Raw genomic sequence first — 27,267 nt, forward strand, 5'->3', positions numbered from 1 at the left:
TTCTCAACTGGATGCAGTCAATGGTCTCTACTCTGAGACAGCTGCTTAATAGCGACAGAGCAAGGTTCAGCCCTTTGCTGAGACATAGCCTGTGTGTCAGCAGTGAGCCAGAGAAACATTCCCACCAAGAGGCTCCTCCTCAAGAACTTTGGAAAGTTCTAGCTATCACCTCAAAGGTTATCACCATTCCCACTTGCTCTGCTACTTCCAGCAAAGAATCTGGACTCCACCCTTTTGCATCAAATCAACAGTTAAGCATGTTTGATTTTCATCATTACATTTATCACTATCTGATATGTTCTCACTTATGTCTTTGGTGGGGGAGGGGTTAATTATTTATCTGCTCTTCATTTATCACTATCTTATGTTGTTTCTGCATTTTTATTTGCTTATGGTCCATCTGGACTTCTTACATGCACTCTCCAGGAGAATGTATATTGCTTGACAGAGGAATTATGTATGTCTTATTCACTGCTGTATAACGCAGCACACTCTCCCAATATGGGAGCAGAAGAGATTCTGCCTGGAGACGCTAGGTATGCAGTAAGCATCTTGATTCCTTGCAACAACGTATCCCCAAGTAAACAAAGAAACCCTTTATGTACCCACCCTTAGAATTTCATATCAGGGAGAGATGAGCCAGCTTTCCCATGGCAAGAATGTATTTGTTGTTCCTTGTCCTTTCTATTGCTTCTCTTCCAAACAATCAGCCTGGCTTTTAAGCATTACACTTTCCCCATATAGCCCTTCCATAACAGGCTACAGCTCCCTTTGCAAAAGTAATTGTGAATACTTGCTTCTTTTGTACATCTGGAACACACCAAAGAGCACTGATTGTCAGTGTATGAGGCTACCTGAAAATCTGCCACATCTCCAGCTACTATGTTTTTTCAGGCTATTTAGAATATTTAGTGCAATGCAGTCTTCATTATCCACGCTCTTTATACAAGCAAGTGGTTATCCTTGCCTGACTACACTAAAGTGCACTTAGAATCATATATCCATTCAGGATTCATTCCTCCCTAGGAGAGAAGATGTGAGCTGTACTCTGCCAGACTCTTGCCTGTAAAGGGTGACCTTGAAAGGTCCAGCAGGAAGTGGCCTCTTCAGTCCTAGGTGCTTTGCCTCAGCTGTGCCTGCTCATAAAGTAAGCTTTCAGGCCATGGGTCCTGGTAGTTATCAAGCATTGTTGCACAGGGAACAGACAATGCTTCCCTACTGTCAAAACCTGCTCTTACACAAGGTAAAGAACGTCAGAAGCTGGAACTATAAATGATGTGGCATATTCTGAGGGCAGAAACCAATTTCTATGGAACACCTGCCTCATTTAAGGCTACCATATGACACATGGTTTCACAAATGTTCAGAAAACTTCATTTACTTTACAAAACTCAATTAATTCTTGAGTTCCCTCCCTGGATAAAACAAAACTGCAGCTATAGTGAAGGCATGAGTAGCAGTCTTTACTGTGACAAGAAATAAAACCAAGAAAAGATCTGCAAAAGATGAACTTGAAATGGACATCCAGACACTGGTTCCTGGAAGCAGTGGCGGTGTTGCCTCTCTCCCTGGCCTGATCCCCGATGGCAAGAGCCTCCTTTCTCTGACATGCCCTCCCACGTGTTGGGTCTTGTATGGAATTAGAGGTCATGTTCCCAGGGTGGCATGGACCATTTTCAAGCAGGCAATGAAAAGACATCATAATGGGGGAAATGGGAAGATACTTGACCCGTAACGCTGCTTTATCACATCAACCCATACCCACCCCAGGGTGCTCCAACGGCCCATGGTCCACCAACAGCACACTCCTCCGATCGGATTAACGGTGGCGCCCAGTCACCTACCAAGCATGTTTCCAGTTTAAGCCGTCTCCGGCTCTCAACCACCACCCACTTCTCGCCTCCACCTTCCCATTCCTCTCTACAGACATAATTAACTAGTTGATTACTTACTAATCCTTCTGTGAGGGAAGATTCCAACCTCACTGTAAGGCCTTATTCTGAAATCTGTAAGGATTTGTGACACTAACAAGGAAAAAAATTCGAGACCAGCTAGCAAAACGTTCCTGAAGGATAGAAATACTCAAGATCTAAAAATTATCTTAAGGGGATGGAGTCAACACCCTCAATCCCCTTTTCTCCTTACTCCCAGCTCCCTGTTATGAAACACCGGTAACCTTAGGAATAAATGATAAATTCTGTGACAATTAGGTTTCTTCCTGGGAGCTCCTCGGGCATGCACGAGTAACTCGTGTGGCGGCGGGGGGGGGGGGGGTCGGGGTCGGGTGGGGGGGTCGGGAGAGGTGAAAGGGTCGCACATTGCTACAGACCCCGACTCTGTTCCTTTGGCCAACTGGTCCCAGGTTGCTGCGTTCCGGGGTCGGCGCGCGCAGGGAAGCGCGCCAGGCGGTGGTGTGACACGGGGGGCGTGACTGCGAGCCCCCCGCGCTCACCCTTCCCCACCCCCGCGCCACGCTCCGCTCGAGCAGCGTGACTGGCCGCCGCCGTCGCCGCCCGCATACGGGAGGCTCAGAGCGCGGCGCGCCGAGCGGGACAAGCAGGCGGGCGGGCTGCTGCCTGGCGTCGGGCGGGCTGCTGCCTGGCGTCCGCCGCGCTGTTCTCCTTCCTCCGCTCCCTCCGCTCCCTCCGCCCCCTCCGCCCCTCCGCTGGCGGCCGCGCAGCCTAGAGCCCGGGAAGCCGCGGCTCCGAGCCCGCAGCTCCGGCGTGGGGACCAGCACCGAGGAGGGGGCGGTGGGAGCTCTGAGACTACAGTCGCCACGGAGAGGCGGAGGGGGGCCCGGCCTGGGTAGGCAGAGCCGAGCGCGTATTTCCGCGTGAGAGCGAGGGCTGCGCGGTGTTCGGTGTGGACACCGCCAGCCCCAGCCCTGATCGCCGCAGCCCGGGAGCCTCCCGCCTGCGCCCCAGGGCGCGCGCGGAACAGCCATGAACACCAACGAAGCCAAGGAGTATCTGGCCCGGAGGGAAATCCCGCAGCTTTTCGAGGTAGGGGGCTAGGTCTGGCAGAGAGGACGGGAGGGTCGGGGAGGGCATCCCCGGGGCTCGGGGTGAGAGGCCGTTCGCCGTCCCACCTTGCCGACGCGGGGCACGGAAGTGAAGACGCTTGCGGAAGCTTGCTCGCCTGCTTGCCCAGGGGTAGCTGCCTGTCTGGCGGGTTGCGGGGTCCTTGTCGGAAGGCTGGACTCAGAAGCCTCCATCTCGAAAATCAAGTTTCAGTCTTCGAACAGGGTTCTGGAAGCAGGCTGCCCCCAGCGCATCCCTCCCATGTGGACCCCCAGGATGGGCTGCTGGCAGCGGCCGGCCGCGCTCTCCCGGGGTGAGGATCAGGCCAGGTGGGTACGCTGGCGCCCAGCAGCCAGCAAGGACTCGGAACTGGGAATCGAGAGCCTTAGTCCCTTCGCGCGCCGAGGGTTGGGACCCCCGTGTTGACGGGGAAGTGAGGACGAACGCAGCCCACCACAGGGACAGCTTGGGGGAGAGGGATGAAGATGCAAAAAACAAATCCAAACCCATCAAGTGCAGCGCTACCTCCCGGGTGGCTCTCACCCAGCGCTGCTCTGCGCTTTCGGTGAATGAACTCCTGAGCACCTTTTCCCGTCACCTTGGAAGGGATGGTTCTCCTTCCTCACCTCCCCAGCCCATAGCTTTCGCCTGTCCTCACCAACCCATGTAGAGAAGGCGAATCGGAGAGGGAGTGGCGAGGCGGGCGTGACTCCTGTTGCTCTGTCTTCCGACCGCATCACAGCATCATCTGCACCAGAGACCCGGGAAATGGGGAACACTTTGGGAATGTGGGAGAGGAGGCTTGATGGATGAACTATAACCTTGGTTAGTTCTAAACCATAGGCTACGTCGCGGATCGTCTTGTTTCCTTTCCTTCTCTCCGTATTTGAATTTTAGAACATTCCTGAATCCTATGTGTTTTTACTTAGGTTAAGGGAAAAAAAAAAAAAATGGAAGCGAGCCAAGCTTCATAGAGCGACCTCTGAAACCTGTTCCCCCATTTCTGAAAGGTGATAGACTGTGGACTGATACAGTAAACTAAAAGTTATGCGTTGCTCGTTCTCCTATTTGGGGGGTTTGTTCTGCTAAAAGGAATTTTATAACACTACTTGGGAAAATAATCTTGTCTCTGTTTTCCCAAATTATCTTTAAATGGGCCGCCATAATTACAGATCTCCATTTTCCTCTCACCTCCATAAGCCACCGGTTTCAGGTCCATCTGAAGACAAGATTTCCAGGTAAATCACCCACTGAGCACAAGCCTAGTATGTGAAACCCCAATCTAGCAAGTGTGTTACTAGTATTTGAAAATAATCAGGAGGTGTTGCATAAGGACAGGTCTTGGGGGTATGCAGGATTCTCGTTAAGAGTTTTTCTTTTCTTTTTTTTTAATTTTCAAAAACTAAATATGGAGATGAAGAGCTTGCAGGGTTTTGTCATAAATACTGCTACTGAGATCAATGTCATCCCTAAAAGAGTAATTAGAAACATCTGCAGCAGGGCCACCTGATTGCAAAGTGCTTCTTAATAGTACACCTTTTTTTTCTATATAAATGTGAGTACTGTTTTTCCGCCTTGGTAACCACAGAGGATTTTGATAGCTTGTGTATGAAAATCTACACTGTGCAAATAAGTGATGGCAGGCATTTTTGTTCAGGTGCTATGCTTTTCCTTGGCTTTTCTGCATATGAATGTGATGTTTTAAAATAGTGCACACCCTGAAAGGGAAGTCAACTTGCTTAGGTGAAATACAGATATACAGTGTACTTAAATGCAATCCAAGGCAATGGGAAGCTGGAAGGAGACTGCTGGTGACCTCCAAAAGCTCCATCCTTCCAGTAAGAAGAATCTGTGCTGTGCACAGCACAAGAGAGAAGTAAAACTTGGCAGTTCTCCATGTGATGAGTGTAGACAGCAAAACCAAATGCTTTAAGTTTCCAAACTTAAACCAAACGCTTTAAGTTTCCAAACTTAAACCAAACACTTTAAGTTTGAGGGAGATTTTCTCCCTCAAAACCACAGTGTAGGTATACAAAGTTTCTAGGCATACAAAGTTTAGCAGTTAGATATCTATCAAGCCCAAAACATTGGGCACAGTTGTGGATACTAGACACCATTGTAGACCAAGTGATTGATTATTGAATCTACATATTGTCAAGCAACTAGCTGTATCTAACTGACCTTTTCAGATTTCTTTCTGACTTGAAACATCATATGGGCTAAATGGGATATCTCTGGTAGGTTCAAGTTTGAAATGTGTTTCCATTTTTAGATGAGTTCTTAACTCTAGTTAACCTTATGGTGTGTATATTGATCTTGTATCGCTGTACCTTAGAGCAAAGATTTGGCAATTAATTTGAATACTGGGGCAAGTCAAATTAGATTGTTCCGGTTCTCAAAGGGTTGACTCAAGTAGAACGAGTAAAAAATGTTTGCTGGTTGTTTTGGATCCCCGATTCTGGCTGACTGTTAGAAGAATGGATTTAAATTATCTATGAAGGAGTGGACCTCATTCCTCCTTCTAAAATCAGTACCCTTTGTGGAGTCAGGTATGTTTAGGGAGGCTGGAACCATAGTTTCCAGTAAAAAAAAAAAATCTTCATTGAGTGCGTTCACTCATTTTAGGCAATAATAGGGATCAAAAAACTAAAAACCTAATCTTGAGTGACTTGAATTGCAGTTGGATTATGTATGGGGCACAGAAAATCTGGCACTTTTTAAATCCCATATCATATTTTTTGTAAGATGTAGAGAGAGGAATATATGGGTTTTGGAATCAAAACCATTGACTTGGAATCCTAGGCCTACGAGTTTCTAGCTGAGTAACCTAGATCAACTCACTAACATCTCTGAGCCAGGATTTCCTAGTCTATAAATGGTGATAATAATGCCACGTAGGGCTGGAAGTGCATTGGGTAAGCTAAAGCATGCAAAGATACTGAGTAAGCCCTGCCACAGAGTTAGCTACATTGAGGTAGGAGGAATCCGAGGAGTTAAACGCAATGTGTGTGTGTGTAGCACAGACCCTGACATAAAAACTGGTTGTGGATGCCCAGGTTAGTTTTTTCTGCTCCCTCTGCAGTTGAACTCCTCTGATTGAACATTCTAACCTACGTTATTTAGGATTTCAGAGAACAAATGTACCTGGTAGGAACTGCCTACCATTTAGAGCAAATTGCACAAGAATAATTTGAAAATAAAATACTGTATTTAGGAAAGATGTCAGCTTTTCAAAGGTGTATGTTTTGTGCATTAATAATGGTGGTAATAATCCTCTATGCTTTTTCCATGAAATACTCCAAAGGAAAATATTTTGCACATCAGTTCAGTTCCCAGGAATCAGCATTTCCAAATTTATAGCATTTTTAGAAATTAATACTTATGAAATATCAGACACCAGGTTTTCCTCTGTAATATCAATGGATATTGTAGTGATTTATTATATATCAAATGTGTTTATTTAAACTCAGTCTTTATATTTTGAGTGAAATTTTTTTTTCTAAGTAGAGAACAGTTCAGTATGTACCTACCTTGTGCGAGGGAAAGTGTCAGAGGCTGGATATTGTGAAATAAATAAGACCCACACTGTATTGTTGAAGAGTTTGTAGGTTAGAAGAGGAGACCAACACATAAACTGGTGGTTTTAGTATGAATGACAGGTAAGATAGTTTTTTCTGGGTATCATGAACACCAAGGAAGGGTGTTGGGTCCACAAGCCAACCTGAGGGCTCAGGGGAGACTTCCTGATGATGATGATGATGACGATGATGATTACAACCACCAACATTTATTATTTACTATGTTCCAGGCACTTAATATGTACTTTACAAATATTTACGTACATTATATGTATGTAAAATACATTATATTTACAAAATATTTACATTTTTTAATCCTTAAAAAATCCTCTGAAACTGAGGCTTGGAGCCTTTAAGGATGGGTAGGAATGAGATAAATCATGACTGGGGCATTTTTACACACTGCACTTTATCTCATATTGATAAGGTTCTTCTATTTTAAACAGTATAGTTGGCCTTAATGGTTTAAAAGACAGAATACTGAGCTGAAAACTAATTGGTCAAGGATATAAGGGGGTATTTTAATTATTCAATCAGAGCATAATTTCAACTCTAATTGTTTATTTTTTTTTAAATGCAAAGAATCAAAACAACCCAGAATTTAAAGACGGGATATACACTATTTTGACAAAGGTGGTTTAAAAACATATTTTCTGTGGGCATATTGTGTTGTATTTCAGAGCCTTTTGAATGGACTGATGTGTTCTAAGCCTGAAGACCCAGTAGAGTACTTGGAAAGTTGTTTACAGAAAGTAAAGGAACTAGGCGGCTGTGACAAGGTGAAGTGGGATTCATTTGTAAGCCAGGAGAAGAAGACCTTACCTCCGCTCAATGGAGGGCAGTCACGGAGATCCTTTCTAAGAAATGGTAATGTATTTGTAGAATAATAGACAGTTTATACTTAGAGCAATTTTCTTTAAAACCTATCATACAAACTGTAGGCAATGATTTAATTTAGTAGGTTTCCCAGCACCTAAAAGGATATTTGGCCCTGGAATGTGACTATTCTGTCTCTGCTACTAATTCTAATCACCTCCATGATAAGACAAACAAAATTACATACCGTTGTATGTAATTTTGTAAGCTCAATGAAATTTTTTACTGACTTCATTAATTTTGTTTATTCTTCTTAATTAATTAATTTATTTTTGGCTACGTTGGGTCTTCATTGCGGTGCGCGGACTTCTCATTGCTGTGGTTTCTCTTGTTGTGGAATATGGGCTCTAGGCACGGGGGCTTCAGTAGTTGTGGCATGCGGACTCAGTAGTTGTGGCGCACGGGCTTAGTTGCTCTGTGGCATGTGGGATCTTCCCGGACTAGGGCTCGAATCCTTGTCCCCTGCATCGGCAGGTGGATTCTTAACCACTGCGCCACCAGGGAAGTCCTGACTTCGTTATTTTGTAAAATGAATTACATTAGCAAACTGAATTTTTCTTAAAATTGCAAATTAGACTTTTCCAAATAAATGAGTAGTTGACAGACAGAATTGATAGTTATTGTATAACTACCACATTTTTTGATTAACTCAGAAGAGATTTAACTTATTACTGTGTTTCCAAATTCAGAGTTCATATTAATGCATCTGCATAAATGCATGTAAAGTTTATACCAGTTAACTGAAGAAGGATTTATTTAGCAGCTACTGAATGCAATGCATGAGATTAGGCATTTGGGTGCTACAAAAGAAATGGGATGCATAAACTTGTTTAACAGTTTTAGGGATAGTTTGGAACTAAGAACTGGAATTCACTAGAGGAGATTCATGGTATTCCAGCTTTCTGAAATATGTGCTTATCAAAATTAGTTCAAAATCAGCTAAGCAGCCTTTTGGGCTCCAGATAAAATTGAGAAGTACAATAGTATGTGCAAAATGAAATCAGTTCCAATCAGAGGAAACCAATTAATTCTTTCCCAGTGGCCCAAATCATTCTGTTTTCAAAATTTAAGCCATTCTCAAAAATTGTACCATGAAAAGTTTCAGTTATACAGACAGAATTTGAAGTGGAGACAATTCTATTTGCAATAAATACAAGGGGGAAATAAATCTTAATTTGTTTTATCTTACTTAGTCATGACCCACTTAGATTTTATTTGAACATGATGTGGGGAAAAGTCAGAGTGTGTTAATTTTTAAGAAACACAAGCAGGGAGAAAAAAGCAGAAATGACGTTGTCTCAGAAACATCTCCAGAGAGGAGAAGACTCCTTCCCTGTCAATCCAGGGTCACCACTAGGTGATTTAGGCTTGGGTGCTCAAGAGAGAACCTTTAAGCAGTTACCACTGCAGCACACCACTTGGTAAATTACTGCTTAAGTGAATAAAATGATATTTTTGTGAGCTTGAAGGGTTCATACACCTTCCCAAAAGGGCTAACTTCCTTCCCAGGGTGTCATCATATGTTAGAATCTGGCTCAATGTTAAATACATGCCCTAGGCCCTTGTTAAATCAAGTGACATAAATATGGGGAATTTCTTTTTAAACCTTAAAGCACTAACAAACCTTAGGTATTACTGGATTTAGTCTAAGATATTTTTATGTTCTTAAATTTAAGTCTAAGAGGATGTGACATTCACTTAGTCGAAAAGCTGGTTATATAAGGTGGCCATTTTGTAACAAAATGAATTTGAATGCTTCTGTTTTATACTGTTACTTGACTTGATTATATGTAGAAGCCAGGCAGGCCAAGTATGTAATAGAGAATGGTGGAGACTGTGGTCAAACTAGAGAACAGAACTAGAGTGAACAATCATTGTCTAAAGGGAGTCAAGCACAAATTTTGGAAAAATGTCGAGCTGAACAAAGCACATCTATGAGGCTACGTTGGGCCCACAGATGACCAGTTTGGAACTCTTGATCTAGCAGGATAAGCTAAAATAGGAATGGAAAATGTAGATTTAACTTTCATTAGAACTGAAATCACTAGTTAATTTTAGAATCTCCATATCTGCTAGTACTTTACCAGAATTCCAACTCAGAGATCTTTTAATTAATCATCAAATAAAACCTTTCACATACTATAGTGACAAGAATGTTGTATCACACTGTTTAATATCTGGAATGTAGGCTAAAAGACAGAAAATGGTTTCTAAACTGATTAATCCTATAATAATAAAATATTATTTTATGAAATGCTTTGCACGTGTGTGCTTTGTAGGTTTTTAACTATGATTTACAGAATAGCTTATTAAAATTGACAAAATTGCTAACTTCCCTGTAACTGTAAGCACTATTATTATGTCTAGGAACAAAAAGTGATTCATGCATTTTTTTGCTGAAATATTGACATAACCATGCTAATATATAATTATCATGAAAAACTATTCCGTGAAATAGAACATTTTAATAATTTGTAAGCAAATTACTTTCCTAAGTAAAAATATGATAAAAGCAAGGATAAATTATTAGCTGACAGTTCTTTAAAGCATTGTACCGTAAATATGAGGTGAGCAGCCATTTTTTTCTACCGTTTGTATACAATTGAACAAATAATTACTCACAAATAAGAGTTTTAGTCCCATAGCTCCAACTCTCCATAGAGCTTTTCTTCTGGAATATCTCATTGTCAGCTTTACTCAACATGTCCAAAACCAAACATATCATATTTGCTTCAAAACCAGCCCTCCTCCACTTATTGAGTACTACTATGTGTCAGACACTCTTTTAAGACCGAGAATGTAACCACCAAAAAATAGCAAACATGGCGCCTGCCCTTATGAACAAACATGGCACCTGCCCTATAGTGATGAAGTCAGGTGTTAAAAATATAATTAGAAGCACAATGGATGCTATAGAAAATACCATATGCTATAAAACTAACCATATTAACAGGCAGATGGATCCAACCTAAGCCGGAGTTCAGGGTAGGCTTCCTGGAAGAAGTGATATGCTAATACTAAGAGACGGAGAGATGAGTAGGTGTCACCTAGAGAAGGATGGAGATGAGAGTATACTAGTGAACAGAGAACAGAGATTTCTGACATAGAGGAAGAAGCCAGGATAAAGACAGGAAGGAGAGAAGCCCAGTATTTCTAGAGCATAAAAGAGAGGGTGGAAAGATACTGGATGAAATGCAATATGTTCCTTATTGTTTTAGACTTGACACCTGGCAATTGTTTTTGAGCTGTCATCTTCTGTCATCTCTCATATCTGAATCCGAATCATGTCCTTCATATCCAACCACTCATTTCCATTTCCCCTACTTCCCCTCTAGTCTAAGCCCTCACCTCTTGCCTGTGAACTACTTTTAACAGCCTCCTAGCTGCTACCCTTTCTGCTCCTAGTTTCTCCCTACTCAAATCCATTCTAATCACCACCAGGTTAATTTTCCTAAAAAATATATTTCATATTTCATCATGTCATTTCTCTACCCCCCAGAAACCTCCACTGGCTTTCTACCAGATTAAAGCTAAACCCTTTACCCTGGTGATCAAGGCCCTCCACATTGTGGCCACACTCTACCTACCCATCTTCTGGCTTTTCTCCATGGGCACCATCTACTTCAGCAAGATTGTTCTCTTTGTTATTGGTTCAGCAAGTATTTATTGGACACTAACTTTGTGCCAAGCATAGTTCTAGCTCCCAGGGATACAAAGTTCCAGATAGGAAAGGTCCCTGCTGTTATAGAACTTATTCTAGTGGGAGAGGACAAACAATGGTGAAGTGGTAGGTGCTGTGCAGAGCATTATTGTAAGGGATGATGTCCTTGAAATTAACTGGCTGGCTACCCTAGATTAAAAGGTCAGTAAAGTCCTCTTATAGGAGGTGACATTTAAGCTGAGGTGTGAATGACAAGAAGCAGTCAGCCATGGGATCAACAAGGAAAGAACATTTCAAGCAATGGACTGTGGTGTAGGAGCAAGCAACTCGTAGAGTCTACAGTAGTCCAGATAAATGATGGCGGCTTGGGGATGAGTTGTGGTAGTGGAGATGGAGAAAAACGTGTGCATTTGGGATATGCTTTGGAGAGAAGTCTATGGGAATAGATATGAAGAGTAAGGGAAGAAGGTAATCAATGATAATGCTTAGAGTTTTGCCCTGCATTGGGTGAAGCCGTTCAATTTCAAGGCAGAACTGGATAATATTGTTAGTGCCTTTCCTGACATAGCTCTTCCCAGAATTTTCTAAAGAATACCCACTGTCGGGACTTCCCTGGTGACGCAGTGGATAAGAATCCGCCTGCCAATGCAGGGAACACCGGTTCAATCCCTGGTCCAAGAAGATCCCACATGCTGCGGAGCAGCTAAGCCCGTGCACCACAACTACCGAGCCTGCGCTCTAGAGCCCACGTGCCACAACTACTGAGCCCACGTGCCACAACTACTAAGCCCAGGCGCCTAGAGCCCATGCTCCACAACAAGAGAAACCACCGCAGTGAGAAGCCTGCACACTGCAGTGAAGAGTAACCCCTGCTCGCCACAACTAGAGAAAGCCTGCACACAGCAACGAAGACCCAACACAGCCAAAAATAAATAAAATTAAAAAAAAAAGAATATCCACTGTCATCTGTAGACTACTTCACTCTTTTCGTGGAATTAAAGTGAGTTCCATGAGTCAGTAGTCAATGACCTCATTTACTGTATCAACAGAGAATGGAAAGTTCTACCTGATCTCCAGAGGAAATGTGAGTATTATGCCTTGCTAAAATCCAGTAATCTGCTTAGCCAAATTACTCATGGCAGGCCAGGTGACCTCCGTCTCCTTTGTGCAGGTGCTTTTTGGGTAGTTAGGGCTTCTCTTTGCCTCCTTGAATACCAGCACATGAATGAGGAAGGAAAGATCCATGAGTCAAACAGCAATAGCTGGTAGAGAGCATCTGCCTCACTTGGGCTTGCCAGCTCTGTCCTCTGATCTATTTGAACATGTCATTTGGATTTCCGATTCTGAGTCTTTGTGTTTCGTTTCTACCAACTGAGAAATACTTTCCACTTTTCATCACCTGTTCTAGTCTTTCGAAGTTCAAGGCCTGCCTCTTTTGCAGTCTTTTTCTACCACTCCTGCCTAAATGGATCTACCCATCAATTGAACTCCTATGGTGTTTACCATAAGAGATATTCATTTTAGCACTTATCCTGCCTGGTGTGCATACCGCTCTCAGATATAAGCATGTGAGCTCTAGTTTGTAAGCTCTGTGGGGACAGGACTACCTCTTACTGTATTCTTCTACTGAACCATCCTCAACACACTAACATGTCTGACAATAAATAGCAAAGATTTATTGCTGTTGTAGATGTAAATTTAAATCTTCATAGTTACCTTTTTAAATCAAGGAGATTAAAGATAATAAATATTGAGAATGTAAAGTTAAGTGATGTTGAAAGATGTTCCAAATATAGAAATTGTTTGCTGCTCTTTACCTGTCTTGTGACAGTACCTTAAGTTTTTGGGCATTATGCCACCAAGCCATTCCACTGGACTACAGCAGAGTACCTGGATCATAGTGATTGCGTATCTATATTTATGGATAAATGAAACACGTTGTGCATAAGCATTGCCTCGATCGGCAGCTGCATATGGTTATGAAAGTTGTGAAGGTGTGTGCTACAAAACTCTAGGAGCACCGTTTTCGGTGACTAGGATGTATACCAACTACCAAGCAAGACTAGGCAGTACTTAAGAAGGTTCCTCGAGGGCAGAGGTTGGCGAACTATGACCCATGGCCAAGTCTGGCTCACTGCCTGTTTTGTTTTGTTTTATTTTGTTTTGCGGTACGCAGGCCTCTCACTGCTGTGGCCTCTCGCATTGCGGAGCACAGGCTCCGGAGACGCAGGCTCAGCGGCCATGGCTCATGGGGCTAGCTGCTCCACGGCATGTGGGATCTTCCCGGACCGGGGCACGAACCCGTGTCCCCTGCATCGGCAGGCGGACTCTCAACCACTGCGCCACCAGGGAAGCCCCTCACTGCCTGTTTTTTATAAACAAAGTTTAATTGGAACACGAGCACATCCATTTGTTTATTTGTTTATTGATTGATTGATTGATTGATTGATTTAATTCTTGGCCATGTTGGGTCTTCGTTGCTGCGTGCGGGCTTTCTCTAGTTGGGTGATCAGGGGCTATTCTTCGTTGCGGTGCTCAGGCTTCTCATTGTGGCAGCTTCTCTTGCAGTGGAGCACGGGCTCTAGGTGCACGGGCTTCAGTAGCTGTGGCATGCGGGCTCAGTAGCTGTTGCTCGTGGGCTCTAGAGCACAGGCTCAATAGTTGTGGCACATGGGCCTAGATGCTCTGCGGCATGTGGGTTCCTCCCGACCAGGGCTTGAACCCGTGTACCACGCCTTGGCAGGCGGATTCTTAACCACTGAGCCACCAGGGAAGTCCCCATTTGTTTATTTATTGTCTACAACTGTTTTCCTGGCTAAGTGGAGTATGAGACTCTCTGTTCCTCAAAGCCCACAATGTTGATTATCTGGCCCTTTAAGGAAAAGTTTGCTGACGACTTAAGGGGACAGGAGTCTTCTTCCAGTTGAAAAAAATCAGACTCATTTCATTTTTAAATTTCTTCAACTAATTGGTTAAGTGCAAAAAAATGTTTTATTGTGCTTTTTTTTCCGTTTCAAAGTTATCTTACTCTTTTGCAGTAATGCCTGAAAATTCAAACTTTCCTTATCGACGGTATGATCGGCTCCCTCCAATCCATCAATTCTCCATAGAAAGTGACACAGACCTCTCAGAGACTGCGGAGTTAATTGAGGAGTATGAGGTCTTTGATCCTACTAGACCTCGACCCAAAATCATTCTTGTCATAGGTACGAGGACAGAAAGCAAAATTTTCATACTGTTGCTCACTTTGTTTATATATTTACATTTCAAAACTTATGTCAACTATACATCATATTTGCAAGTAGTTGGATAATGACAAACAATGGAAACAAAAGCTTGAGAGACAGAGGATGGAAATATTTTTAGCATACTTTTCAATAAAACATATATTGTTATAATTATATAATCTAATGCTTATTGCACTTTTATAGAATCTCATTACAATGTCATAGAAATTCTCTGTAATAAATGAAGATTTACCATCTTATGGTTTTTATTTGCTTAATTTTTAACGTAGATAGCTGAATCCATTAGAAGTTTTCTAAACATGACGTGTTTTTTCCCTTTAATTCAACAAATTGAATTTTTATTCACTATTAACTTCAGAGCAAAAAGTAAACAACAATAATAATATGTTGGTAAAGATTCATGTAAATGAATCTTCCTTATGACAGACTGGCACCAATGATAAAATCTAAGTTTGATGTTATTAGACAAGCAAATCTAATAGAATAGTGTTTTACACAGCACGTAACATCTGAGTATTAATGAAAATAACAAGGATAATAGTTAATTTTTTAAATTGCCACTATGAATCTTATGTTGAATATGAAAATATCAGTCTGATGCCATTTCACAAGGATTAGATATTGAAAATGTCTTAAGTAATTTTGCAGAATGCATTTTTGACCACTTTTGCAAATTCTAACTTCCTCAAAAGCTATAAAATTTTGAAGAGCCCCGTCAACATGAAACATTTGTAGTCATTGTCTCACTTTCCAATTTGACTCAGCTTTCACAAAGATGACCAAAAGCAAAAATCTAGCGTAAGATGTTAAAGCTATTCTAGCCAGTAACTGTTAACCGAGGGCCAAATGTATACAGCCCCCAATCAAAGAAGTACTGCTCCCAGAAGATGTAACGATTATGGCAACTGGGGAAAAAACATGCAAATAAACACACCAAACTAGAACAAGAATTTAAGTTCACCAGTCTAGAAGGAGGGATGTTTGTACATCTGTAAGTGTAATGAAAATGAAATTGCAAATATGTTTATCCCTGAATTGTTATATTATAGAAAAATAACTGTAAGACGAGAGTACAGAAATCAGCTTTCTAAAAGTCAAAATATTCTCATGGTTTATGGCAGCCACTATTATGCCATAAATCTCTTTCTATTCTTGAGGGTGGAATTTTTGTGTGTGTGCTTAAAAATTTGGGGTCCTTACCTAGAAGACAAGGAAATGCTTCATTAAAAAATAGAGCTACAGGTGGAGAATAATTGGAAATTATTTCACCTTTTTAAAATGAGATAGTCTTTCATTTTTGTTTTTCTTGCTGTTAGTACAATATTGGCGATTATTATCAGGATAAACAAATGAAGGCTTGATTGTCCATGAAAAAGGTGTAAAACAAGTTGTTCTTGCATAAAACAGCACATATATGTGAATTTTTTGTGCATTGTGAATTTTATATGAAAATGATTAAACTATTTCAGTAAACTAAGATCTGTGGAGAAGATATAAATGCTTAAATCTCCTACACTTCACAGTTCTTTTTTACTCAATAAAATCAACTTGCTTCCCAAGGGTGTGATTTTGGTTTTAGACTTACACTGTGTGTTGTAACATTTTATGTATTACAAGAATGATACAGAACCAATGAGTGTAAATAACTTTTAGAGGACTGAGATAAGAGAAGAACAGAAAAAGTGAATCTGAGGTTATCTGAGAAAATTGAGACAATTTTATGACTTTTGAGGAATTATAAAATAATTGTACCTGAACCTTACAAATTTTTATTAGTTCCAACCTGAAAAAGAGTGGGGGAGGTACAGATATCCACATCCAAATAAGCAAAATTTCCCTTCTGGCAATACAGATTTTTTTTTTTTTAAAGAAGGTAACCTTCTTGGCACAGATATTAATGAATCTCTCTTATGTTAGCATAATCATAAAATCTAAGAGTTAGATGGATCCTAATATTTATAAGTAGTAGAATTAAATAAATATAGCAAAATTAAACTTACTCTGGTTTCAGGGAGAAGAAAGTAAGATTAGTTTGTTAGGAAGCTCCGGTAATCAAACTCATCCAATAAATTAATGCTCTTCTCTGTCAATTGTGCTAATTGTATTTTTTTGTTGTCTGCTAATGCCTCCATTAATTGACAAAAAAATGTTTTTCCTTGAAGTGCCGTAACTTTCTTAGCATGTCTGAAGTTTTAAAAATTCAATATGTTCTCTTATTTTGATGATTTGTCAGATCAGGTGTGAAAATATGAAAGATAATTTTCATTCTTCAGGGATCAAATTAGTTTGAATTTGTCGATGGCATTGATCATATAATTATTTGTCTTCAAGCCAGTCCATGGTTTACCCATGGCTTAATAAGCCAAGAGCAGCTACTTGGAACCAAAACTTTTCATTTGTGAAGTAATGAATTTAATACAGTAGTAGTTTATAGTGGTAAGTCTAATAGGGTTGGATTTAGAGTTTCTTAGAAAGACAATGTCAAAAATGTAAACAAATTTCTATCATAAGTTTAATAAGGCAATGAAAAGGCAAAAACCAGTTTTATTAGGGTCATTATTTGGGATTGAGGTTAAGGAAAGGGTCTCAGTATACTAGTTGATCTTAGAATTCTGCACATTAAAATTTTTAAAGAGGAAATAACCCCTAGCCAACCAAGTTCACTCACTCAGAACTCTTCTTACAAAATCCAGAACAAAGCGAAGCAAACACCATTCTTTTTTGCTTATGTTATTTGCAACAAGAATTTCTTAAAATATACTAAATAATGGTATGTAAAATGATTGCTACCCCCCAAAAAACTTGATAAATTGAATTAGTAGAGACAACATCAACTCACTTTTCTATTGAATTTTTATTTTTAATATTGCTTAACCAATTATAATTATGTTTCAGTGAATAGCACCAAAAACAATTCATTACTTATTATCATTGACTTTTTAAAATATTTTTTCTACAGTCAATAATTTATGATTAAGTATTTTAAAATATTTTATTTTTATAATTGCCAACAAATAACAAATCAGACTGGGATGATTGTTATGTGCTTTATTTTGAAATTTGCTCAGTTAGATTCCAGTTAGTCTAGGTTGTCTAGAAATATAAATTTACTAAAATAATGTAATATGATTTGGAAATAAAATCTGAGACATACATTTTATAATTTTTTAGTGCTTATGCTTTTAAAAAATAAATGGCAGTTACTGATTATTGGTATTGATTTATGTTGCAAAATATTGATTATTTCATGCTAATGTATCACAAAATCAAAACTATCATGAGTTCTACGAAATTGTTCTACCTTAAAGATCTCTTCCATTCACTCTGCGTATTTATTGCATAAAACTTCTTTTGAATTTTAAAGGATATAAGGCAAGGAGATGGATGAACAAACAATTCAAAGAAAGATTTAAATAAGCCATGTCAATATTGGTGTGCCTTTGGTTAAAACTAATTTTTACGTTTCACGAAACTGCACATTAACTCTTTGTTCGGATGTAACACATTTCTGCCATTGCAGTCATTGTTTTTTGTATCTCATAGATTTTTCTTTGATTACAGAGGATAAAAGTATTAGAGTTTACACAGAAAAACAGGAGCGCTTTCTTTCAACTGCATTATTCAATTTTTAAAACTAGTAGTTTACTAAAATCGGTAAGGGAAAAAATGTCTCTTTCATCTAATACATCAATCACGACAATTCTACCCTTTCCTCGGCTAAATCTACACCTTCTCTGCATTCAGAGGTAGCACTGAGATGCCACAAGTAGAATGGTTTCTGCCCTGGTACTGGTCTAGACTCTGAATCTCAAGATGAAGATAATAGTTGTATGAAAGGGTGTTTCTTATTGTATCAGAAGGTCCCAATCTTGCCTGTTTTAAATGATAGGTGGTCCCGGAAGTGGAAAGGGTACTCAGAGTTTGAAAATCGCTGAACGTTATGGATTTCAATACATTTCTGTGGGAGAATTATTAAGGAAGAAGATCCACAGTGCCAGCAGCAATAGGAAATGGAGTCTTATTGCCAAAATAATTACCACTGGAGAATTGGCCCCTCAGGTACTGTTGTATAATTTGCTTCTATTCTGCAAAGATTTTTATACCACTTGTGAGTGTAAGTTTAACTGTGGTTTTTCATCTTTTTTCTTAAAAAAGGAAACAACAATTACAGAGATAAAACAAAAATTGATGCAAATGCCTGAGGAATTGGGCATTGTTATCGATGGATTTCCCAGAGATGTTGCCCAGGCTCTATCTTTTGAGGACCAAGTAAGAATGTCTCCTTATCTTTTAAATGACCTTTTTTTTTTTTTGCTTAAATATTTGAGATTAAAATATATATATATATATTTCTTGGAAGACTTGCTCTTATTTGGAATGAATTCTAATCTGAAAATGAACAAGTACATTCATTTGGGTTGGCAGAAGGTCATTTTGTTGGCACACATGCTTAAAAACTGAACACAGTCTCTGCCAAAAAGAAAAGATAAAAACCAATAATAGAATTCATTATTTTTTAACAAAAATGCACATGTCTCTAACCTTTACTTCAGAATACTTTCCCTAAGATTGTATTTTTAATCTTTAATCACTTAAAACAAGCCTTATTCAGTACTGCCCGGGGATGTAAAATATCACCCTACACTCACAGCTAAGGAAGCCCTCTTCACCGGTGTATGAAACACTAAACCACCTGTCTATAACAAGGCAGGGCTCAGTGTGCCAAAGTTTACTCAAATTTGAGTAGACTATGCCTGCTCAACACCCAATAATCTATTTGAAAGAGAAATAAATCAATTAAAATATTTTGTATATCTGTTTAATCTTTGTAAAGCTAGTGTGTCTAATTTTTCATTGAAAAATGTTAATTACAAAAAATAACAAATTTTAAGTCCTGGTGTAAAAAGTGAACGTCCATTAATGGCCTTCTTCCATTCCACTGCCCATCCTCTCCTGAGACATAGAAATAGTGTTAAGCTTATTATATATCCTTCCAGGCCTTTTTCTATATACTACACTTTTACACACCCAGGCATGGACATGTGTGCATGCTCACATACAAATGCAGTTTTAATTTTCATAGCTATTTCCAAACTGTCCTCCAAAAAAAATTTTCCAAGTTATAGTCCCATCGATGTTGAATAACAGTATATTTCTCCAGACCCTTTCCAACCAGATATAATTCATATTTAAAATTTTTGCCAACCTGTTAAGTAAGAAACAGTATTTCACTTTTTATATTTATATGTCTTGAGTTATTACTGAGGTTAAGTATATTTTCAGATACTTATTCACCATTTGTATTTCTTCCCTGTGTGAATGCCTGCTTTCCTTTGCCTATTTTTCTACAAACTTGTTTTTCTTTTTCTTATTTAGAGAAGCCTTTAATATATGACCGATACTATATCAAGGAGAACTAAGTCAAATAAGTTGTCAGTTTATGTCTCATATAAAAGAAGTGTGGAGTTAGGCAGTTCAAGGCCAAAGATGGCTTCATGAAAGCTGTCTTTGAATATTCACATTAACTGTTTTGGGGATGCTTATTGTGCTGCAATATCTTTCTCCCCTCCTCAGATCTCTCCCTCCCACAGCAAGTCCAGAACCTCTATCTTACTCAGCTTACGGGCTTGGTTCTAATTGCTCTGGCCTTGAAGAGAGAAAAACTAGAAAAATCAATTTTTTGCTTTTGCTATTGTTGCCAAATGATATTGCTGTTGAAAATGGGTACTATGTCAACCATTCCATGTGATTCGTGGCTACAGTGGAAGCCTGAGAGCCAATCAGGCAGGAATTCACACCCAAACCTGGTCCACACTTCATTTCAAATGAAATGCACTTGGCGAGTACAAGCAGAAAAGCTGAGTGATTCTTTCTGTCTATCTATCTCTTTTCAAACATGCTATGTCTCTTGCTTCTCCCCTGGATAATAACTCAGGCAGATCCTAGAGTTTTCCTGGTCACAGATAGTTTCATTTTTAGGTATTAAAAAGCCCAGTCCACAATTATATCTCAGTAAAGCTGGAAAAAAATTTAATAAAAAAAAAGCCCAGTCCAATATAAATCAAAACTTCAGTTTCTCATTCAGTTTAACATGTCTGCTATCCTCAGCTTGGGCCTGGTTCAGGCTCAGAAACCTAAAGTGGTGTCTCAGAATCCTGAAATTCTTCCTTATGTTGCAATGGGGCAAGTAGTGAGGAAGGGGCAGAAAATGCATGACTCTCCAGCAGCTCTCTCTGCACACCTGATCAATCTCCACCTTCTCTTCTATAGCCTGGTCATGAGTGATGGGCCTTCACCACAATGGGTGAAGGGTCACGGTATCAGTTTGGGGACACCTGCTAGCAGATTCCATGAGATGGTCTGGTATCTCTCTGTAGAATGTACAGTCACTTGCATTTACTGTTCTGAGCCACCCTTCTGAGGCTAGGAAAGTCCAATGTAACATTTTCTTAGGTTGCCACTGTAGCAGCCTAGAGGTTCTTGCCCCCTCAGGCAGTCCAGTGGTGTCTGAAGTTGGTGCTGTCTTTGATGAGCTGCAGGAGTTCGGAGAGTGCAGAGGCAAAGCTGCAGGGTTTATGTAAAGCAAAGTGTTAGGGTCAGTCCCTATTACTCCACACCCTATATAGGCTTAAGCTCCTGTGATGTCATTTTTTTGGGTACCATTTCTGACACCAAATGTGTGGGGAGTTTCCACACCAATTCTCCAATCATCTGACACCAACTAGATGTCCAAGAATTGAATTCAGCTCTGACACTAAATATCTGGAGTTAGCACAGACGCTGCAGGTTAAGGCTCAGTCCTACATGACGGCCCCCCGCTTCAGACATCATTCAAAAGCCCTAAGGGCACCTGTATTCTCTCCAAACAGCTGTAAATTTGGAGCTTTCCATGGCATCCCCCACAGATTTGATAATTCACTAGACCAACTCACAGAAATCAGGAAAATGCTTTATTTACATTTACCAGTTTATTATAAAGAATACAACTCAGAAAAAAAAAAAAAAGAATACAACTCAGGAACAGCCAAATAGAAGAGATGTGTAGGGCAAGGTATGGGGTTGACGATGGCAGGGACCTTGCATGCCGTCTCTGGGTGCACCTCCCTCCCAGCACGTCAGTGTGTTCACAAACACAAAAGCTCCCCAAACTTCATTGCTGAAGAGTTTTTATATCCCAGTCTTCAAATCCCCTTCCCCTCCGTGGAGGCGGGGGAATGGGGCTGAAAGTTCTCACCTTCTTGTCTCATGCTTGGTCTTCCCAGCAAACCAACTCCATCCTGAGGCTATCCAGTGGCCCTGCCCTGAATCACCTCATTAGCTTAGACTCAAGTGTAGTCAGAAGGTGCTAATTACAAACAACAAAAGACATTCCTATCACTCAGGAAATTCCAAGTGTTTTAGAAGCTCTGTGTCAGGAATCAGGGACAAACACTAAATATATATATTTTATTATACCACACTCCTCAAAGTTTTTCTTTAACCAGCTTTTTTTTTTAACTGAACATGTGGACATGTATAAACACACAGGCAGAAATTTTTCCCCAAGACTTCCTCACAGGTCCAGAGCATAAGAAGAGATGGATTTCTGACATCAGCCATATACACTAGTGATGGTAAGACCATTGTAACAAAAAGACCTATGGATTCCTGACATCAGCCATATACACTAGTGATGGTAAGACCATTGTAACAAAAAGACCTAACACTTAAGTGCACAAAGAAGTGTATTTTTTTTTTTCTCATAGGGAAAAATGTCAACATGAACAGTCCAGACTGACTGGGCAGCTTTTCTCCTTGAGATCATTTAGGTTTTTTCCAAGTTGTTGTTCTGCCATCTCCTAGGCCATGTCATCATCTGTCTGATCGAAGCAGGGTTGCCATCACATATGGGTTCCAACTGGCACATAAGGGGAAGAGAACACGAAGGTCTGAAGTCCCAGATCTGGAAGTGGCATCCATCACTTCTGCTCACATGACGTTGTTGAGAATTTAGATGTGTTGTAATTGCAAGGCAGGCTGGGAAACTTAGTCCAGTTCTATTACTGTGGAAGGATGGGAGAACTGACTAGCAGCTTCTATGCAAGTTTGCCCCTCTGACCATCCAAATGTCTCCATGCTCCCTTCTTCCCATACAGAATGTACTCACTCTCTCCCTAAAGAACACAGACCAGAACCCCATCATCTAGTTCAAAAGTCGAGAATCTTTATTGATATTCAGTTCTCTCCATTCGGTCCAGATTTGATTCCTCATCACAGACACCTATAAACATTAAGTTATCTAACCTCCCTGCCAACAATAAGCAATGGAGGAGTAATACCAGAAGAAGGGAAATAGAGGCTCCTATTCAGAAAAGGGAATTTGGGCAATATAAATGGTAGTCCCTGAACCGCAGCAAATAAATGCTGTGAGGCAGGGATTGCCAAGGGTCTCTGCCCTGAAAGTGGAGTGATTTCCTGGCTTAGCCCATTGGCAACTCCATTTTCTCTCTCAAGGAGTAACTCTTTGCCTGTTCTCTTCTGAGTCCCATGGCCCTCTGAGAAGTTCTTATTGTCTATTATTCTGCATGGTCACAGGTCACATCAAAGTGATGAGTTGGAGACTACGCCTTCCTTAGGGGAGGTATTTTAAGTGTGAAAAATACACAAGCTTTTTCTGGCTAGGCTTATAGTTGCTTTGCATTTTCTCAAAAATTTGGTAGGCTTCTGCTCTTTTTGCTTGCAGGTAGTTCCATGTACCTGTAACTACATTCAAAGTCCTTTTCTGGACATATCAATAGATATTAAGCTGCTTTGTTTGTTTTCTCATCTTGATGGCAGTTACTTTGAGGCCATATAAAACAACAGGCTTGGGTAGGAAGGCAACATTCTTAGTCTGGGTTTTGCCTTGGGGCTGGGTCCCTACTTTTGGAAGGAGTTGGGTAGTTATTGGGAGTCCTTTGAACAGCACTAGCCATATATTCTGCTGTCTAGAGGTATAGAAGCAGTTGGCTTTTTCAATCTTATAAGGTCTTAAATTACCAGATACTTTCGTTTTTCTTTATCTGCTTGCAAATTGGTCAGTTCTTTCTTGGGCTTATCTTTTTCTTGTTATATGTTGCCAAACACAACAGAGAACATCAACACATACTAACATTCTAGCTCTTTCTAGCCATTTCATCTCTAACTATGGGCTCCATAAGAACATGGTCTGCCTTCCAAGTTATCACAATAGTTATACCAATCGTTTTGCAATGGTATAACAAGGGTCACCAACTTCCGATCTAAAATATCTGTACCTTTATTGCCCAAGAAAACCAATACCATATAATTTAGTTTTTGATGTAGTAGTGTCCTACTCATATGACTATTGTCTGTATTTTTTAGAGTGAAGCCAAGATGCTATAATAGAAAGACAGTGGTACAGTGGAGTAACACAGTAACTTATTTCTCTTGTATGTGACAGCCTCTCCGTGAATGAGGGCCCTCATTCATTCATAGCTTCAGTCCTCACATTCATTCACAGATGCAGGTTCTTTCCAACTTACCGTTCTTCCAGCCCCTAGGGCAATGGTTCTCAGTTTTTTTAGGTCATAAGACTCTTTAACACTTTTAAAAATTATTAAAGAATTCAAAAAGCTTTCATGTACACGGACTATATCTGTTGATATTTAGCATATGAGAAATTAAAACTGAAATCTTTAAATATTGTCATTAAAAATTACAATAAATCCATACAGGTTAACAAAGATAACACATTTTTATGAAAAGCAATCATGTTTTCCAAAACTAAAAAAAAAAAAAATGATATGAAAGGGCTTCCCTGGTGGCGCAGTGGTTGAGAGTCCGCCTGCCGATGCAGGGGACGTGGGTTCGTGCCCCGGTCCGGGAGGATCCCACATGCCGTGGAGCGGCTGGGCCCGTGAGCCATGGCTGCTGAGCCTGCGCATCCGGAGCCTGTGCTCCGCAGCGGGAGAGGCCACAACAGTGAGAGGCCCGCGTACCACAAAAAAAAAAAAAAAAAAAAAAAAAAAAGACATGAGAAACATTGCTTTACATGTTTCCAAATCCCTTTAAGTTCTAGCTTAATATGAGAGAGCTGGGTTCTTATGTCTGCTTTTGCAGTCCAGCTGCTATGATATCACACTTCATGTAGCCCCTGGAAAACTCCTGTACATCTGTGAGAGAATGAGAGTGAAAAGGCACACAGTTTCTCAGTGTTAGTATGAAAATAGTTTTGATCTGTTTCCTCCCTGAAAGGGTCTCAGCAATCCCCAGGGGTCTCGAGAGCACACTTTGATAACCACTTCCCTGGGACATGGTTGACATCTGCGTGGTGAAAGCTAGGTCGCTGCCATGGTTACTTCCAGGTGGTTGGAAGAGGGAGAAGAGTGGAGAAGGTACGTGCTCAACTGCTTAAGTCCCAGACCCCAAGGCAGCACACATCACTTCTCACAGTCCATTGATGAGGACTTAAGAAACATGGCTACGTCTGAGAATAGAGTTAAGTTCTGAGTTTGAGTGAGTGAGATTGGATATATGAGAAATTCTCAACTAGATAAATATAGTTTTAAAAAATGCTTGGAGATAAAATGAAAAATGCTCAGAGGGCTGTCATCCTGCTTTCGTAGTGAATTGACTTGACAGATTCATAATTTGATTTCCTATTCCTAAGGGAGACAAATTTGATTTGCTTCTAAAGGGGAGTGATTTAATTTTAATTAACAAATTTTTTTCTAAGCGTTAGCATGCTCATGCAAAATAGTAAAGAAAATGTGGATGTTTTCCCCCTGGAATTAATGACTTGAAGCTTTTTTTTTTTTTAACATCTTTATTGGAATATAATTGCTTTACAACGGTGTGATAGTTTCTGCTGTATAACAAAGTGAATCAGCTATACATACATTCACGATCTCTCAGGACATCATATTTAAATGGTAGTTGGAGTTAGGCTTCTTTACTAACATGTCTGATGCTTGATTTGGGAGGAAGACTCAAATAGCTGGGGTGTGGAACAGCTGGAGTTCCTCAAGCATCTTTTCCTATCCCATCACATGGAGGTCTCAGGGTGACTGGACTTCACAGTAGCTCAGGGCTCCAAAGGCATGTCACCCAAGAGAGCCAGAGGAAGCCCTACCCTAGCTTCAAAGGTCATGCATCACATCGATCACTTTCTGTTTGTTAGAAATTAGTCACTAATTCTCCCATATTCAAGGAGCAGGAACTTAGAATCCAGTTTTTTTTAATTAGGAGAGTGTCAAAAAAAAAACCCAAAAACTTGTCAGCATGTTTTAAACCACCACACCATGACACTCAGTAAATAAATACCTACTCATTCTTCACTTCGCTCACATCTGTCCCTTCCCTTCATTTCCTTTCTTCCTAGTCTTTTCGTGCTACGTGCTCACTTCCATCTATTGTCTTCACTTTTCCACCTTTCTGGTCCTTATTCTCTCCACATCCAGTCTGTCTTGTGTCCTGTGACCAGATTAATCTTTCTAAAAGACCACTGTCATTAATTCATTCTTCTGGTCGAAAGGCTTTGATGCCAATTACTATCCACGAACATGTTTCTCCCTGTATGGTTTGTTTCAGAATCAGGTACGTGCCTTGCCAAAAAATGTGCATTGTTCAAGTCCCTTCACAGAATTACTGGATTAGAATTTTTCGTGAGTGGAACCCAAGAATCTGCAAGTTAACAAGTTAAAAATCTTTAGCAAAGCTGATTCTTAAGCACACTAAAGTGCAAATTGATTTAGTGTTTAACAGCACATAGCAAAGGTTCTCAGCCATAGCGTGTTGCCATAGTTATGAAGCAAGCCTGCTGTTGCTAATAATACTGAAGTTCTGAAATTAGTGCATAAGCCCACAGTTATCCCAATAATGTCATCTTCACTAGTCTTCACACTTGCTTTCTTGAGTGGGAGAGAAATTCCTTAGAATGGGAGGAATTTCACATAAGCTGTGTTCTCAGTATTAGTGTCATAGGGTTCTTGAGTCTCTGTGAAATCACTGCCCCGTGCAATCTGATCTGAGATGGACTTGGCTTGTCTTACCATCTCTTGAACACTTTTTGCCCTTGCTGTCTCATGATTTGTCCCTCCTTGATAGTCATTTTTTGCTGTTTGTCAAATCTCACCCTCCCCCGGACACCTTCCCTTAGGATCCCAAGTCTTGGAGATTTCTCTCTACTGTCAGCTCGTTGAGCAAAATATTTTACTGTCTGTAATATTTGTATAGCACTTATCATATAGTACCTTAAATTGTTAACTATTCGTTCTTTAGATTTCTGTGTCAGTCAGGTTCCAACAGGAAAGATGTAGAACATGCAAACAGGCTAAACAGAAAAGTTTTATGAAAAATTATTGAAAGGGTATGTATAGGACACAAGGAAACTACAAAGGATAGTTCAATATCACAAGGCTGGTAAAAGTGGGATCGGTTACCATCCCCAGGCTCACAGTGCAGTAAGGGGAAGAAGTTCCTTGAACTCAGAGAAAAGACAGATATATGAAGAAGGCTTCCTTACCGAAGCCTTGACCTTCAGTAGAGAGAGGTAGCCAGCTTACGATAAACCCAGAGGAACAGAACCAAGGGAACAGACTTTCATCTCCTCCCTTCCTCTGATCTCCTCCTGATGTTGACCACAGCCCCAAACCAACTGAAAACCACAGAGCGACAGAACCCGTTGATTCATTCCAGAAAGTCAGCCAGCCAGGGCCCAGAGTTGGTGAGAGAACGGTGGAGAGTGGAGCAAGAGAGGCAAAGGGAAAAGATACTGCACAATTACAAATTCATTAAGGCAGAGAGTCTTGCATCTACTTTTTGTCATCCTCACAGCCCTGTAATGAGCTACTGCCTATAGTCTTCGTTCTGTAACTATATCTTCATTTTTTATGCCAGCACCC

General features: G+C 40.4%; 1 protein-coding gene across 3 annotated transcripts in view; it reads left to right on the forward strand.

Moving 5' to 3' along the window:
* Nucleotides 1-2,375: 2,375 nt before the first annotated feature.
* AK5 (adenylate kinase 5) overlaps nucleotides 2,376-27,267 on the forward strand; it is a 237,174-nt gene continuing 212,282 nt past the window's right edge. For 2 of the 3 annotated variants that reach the window (XM_079923258.1, XM_079923256.1), the window contains exons 1-5: nucleotides 2,376-3,002; nucleotides 7,279-7,465; nucleotides 14,174-14,341; nucleotides 18,273-18,442; nucleotides 18,539-18,652. In XM_079923258.1, the coding sequence (XP_079779384.1) occupies nucleotides 2,943-3,002; nucleotides 7,279-7,465; nucleotides 14,174-14,341; nucleotides 18,273-18,442; nucleotides 18,539-18,652 (699 nt within the window). In that variant the 5' untranslated portion in view covers nucleotides 2,376-2,942. The remainder of the gene's footprint in view (nucleotides 3,003-7,278; nucleotides 7,466-14,173; nucleotides 14,342-18,272; nucleotides 18,443-18,538; nucleotides 18,653-27,267) is intronic. The other variant, XM_079923257.1, reaches the window with a different exon arrangement.

The sequence above is a fragment of the Stenella coeruleoalba genome (genome assembly GCF_951394435.1).
Source record: "Stenella coeruleoalba genome assembly, chromosome: 1".
Lineage (NCBI taxonomy): Eukaryota > Metazoa > Chordata > Mammalia > Artiodactyla > Delphinidae > Stenella > Stenella coeruleoalba.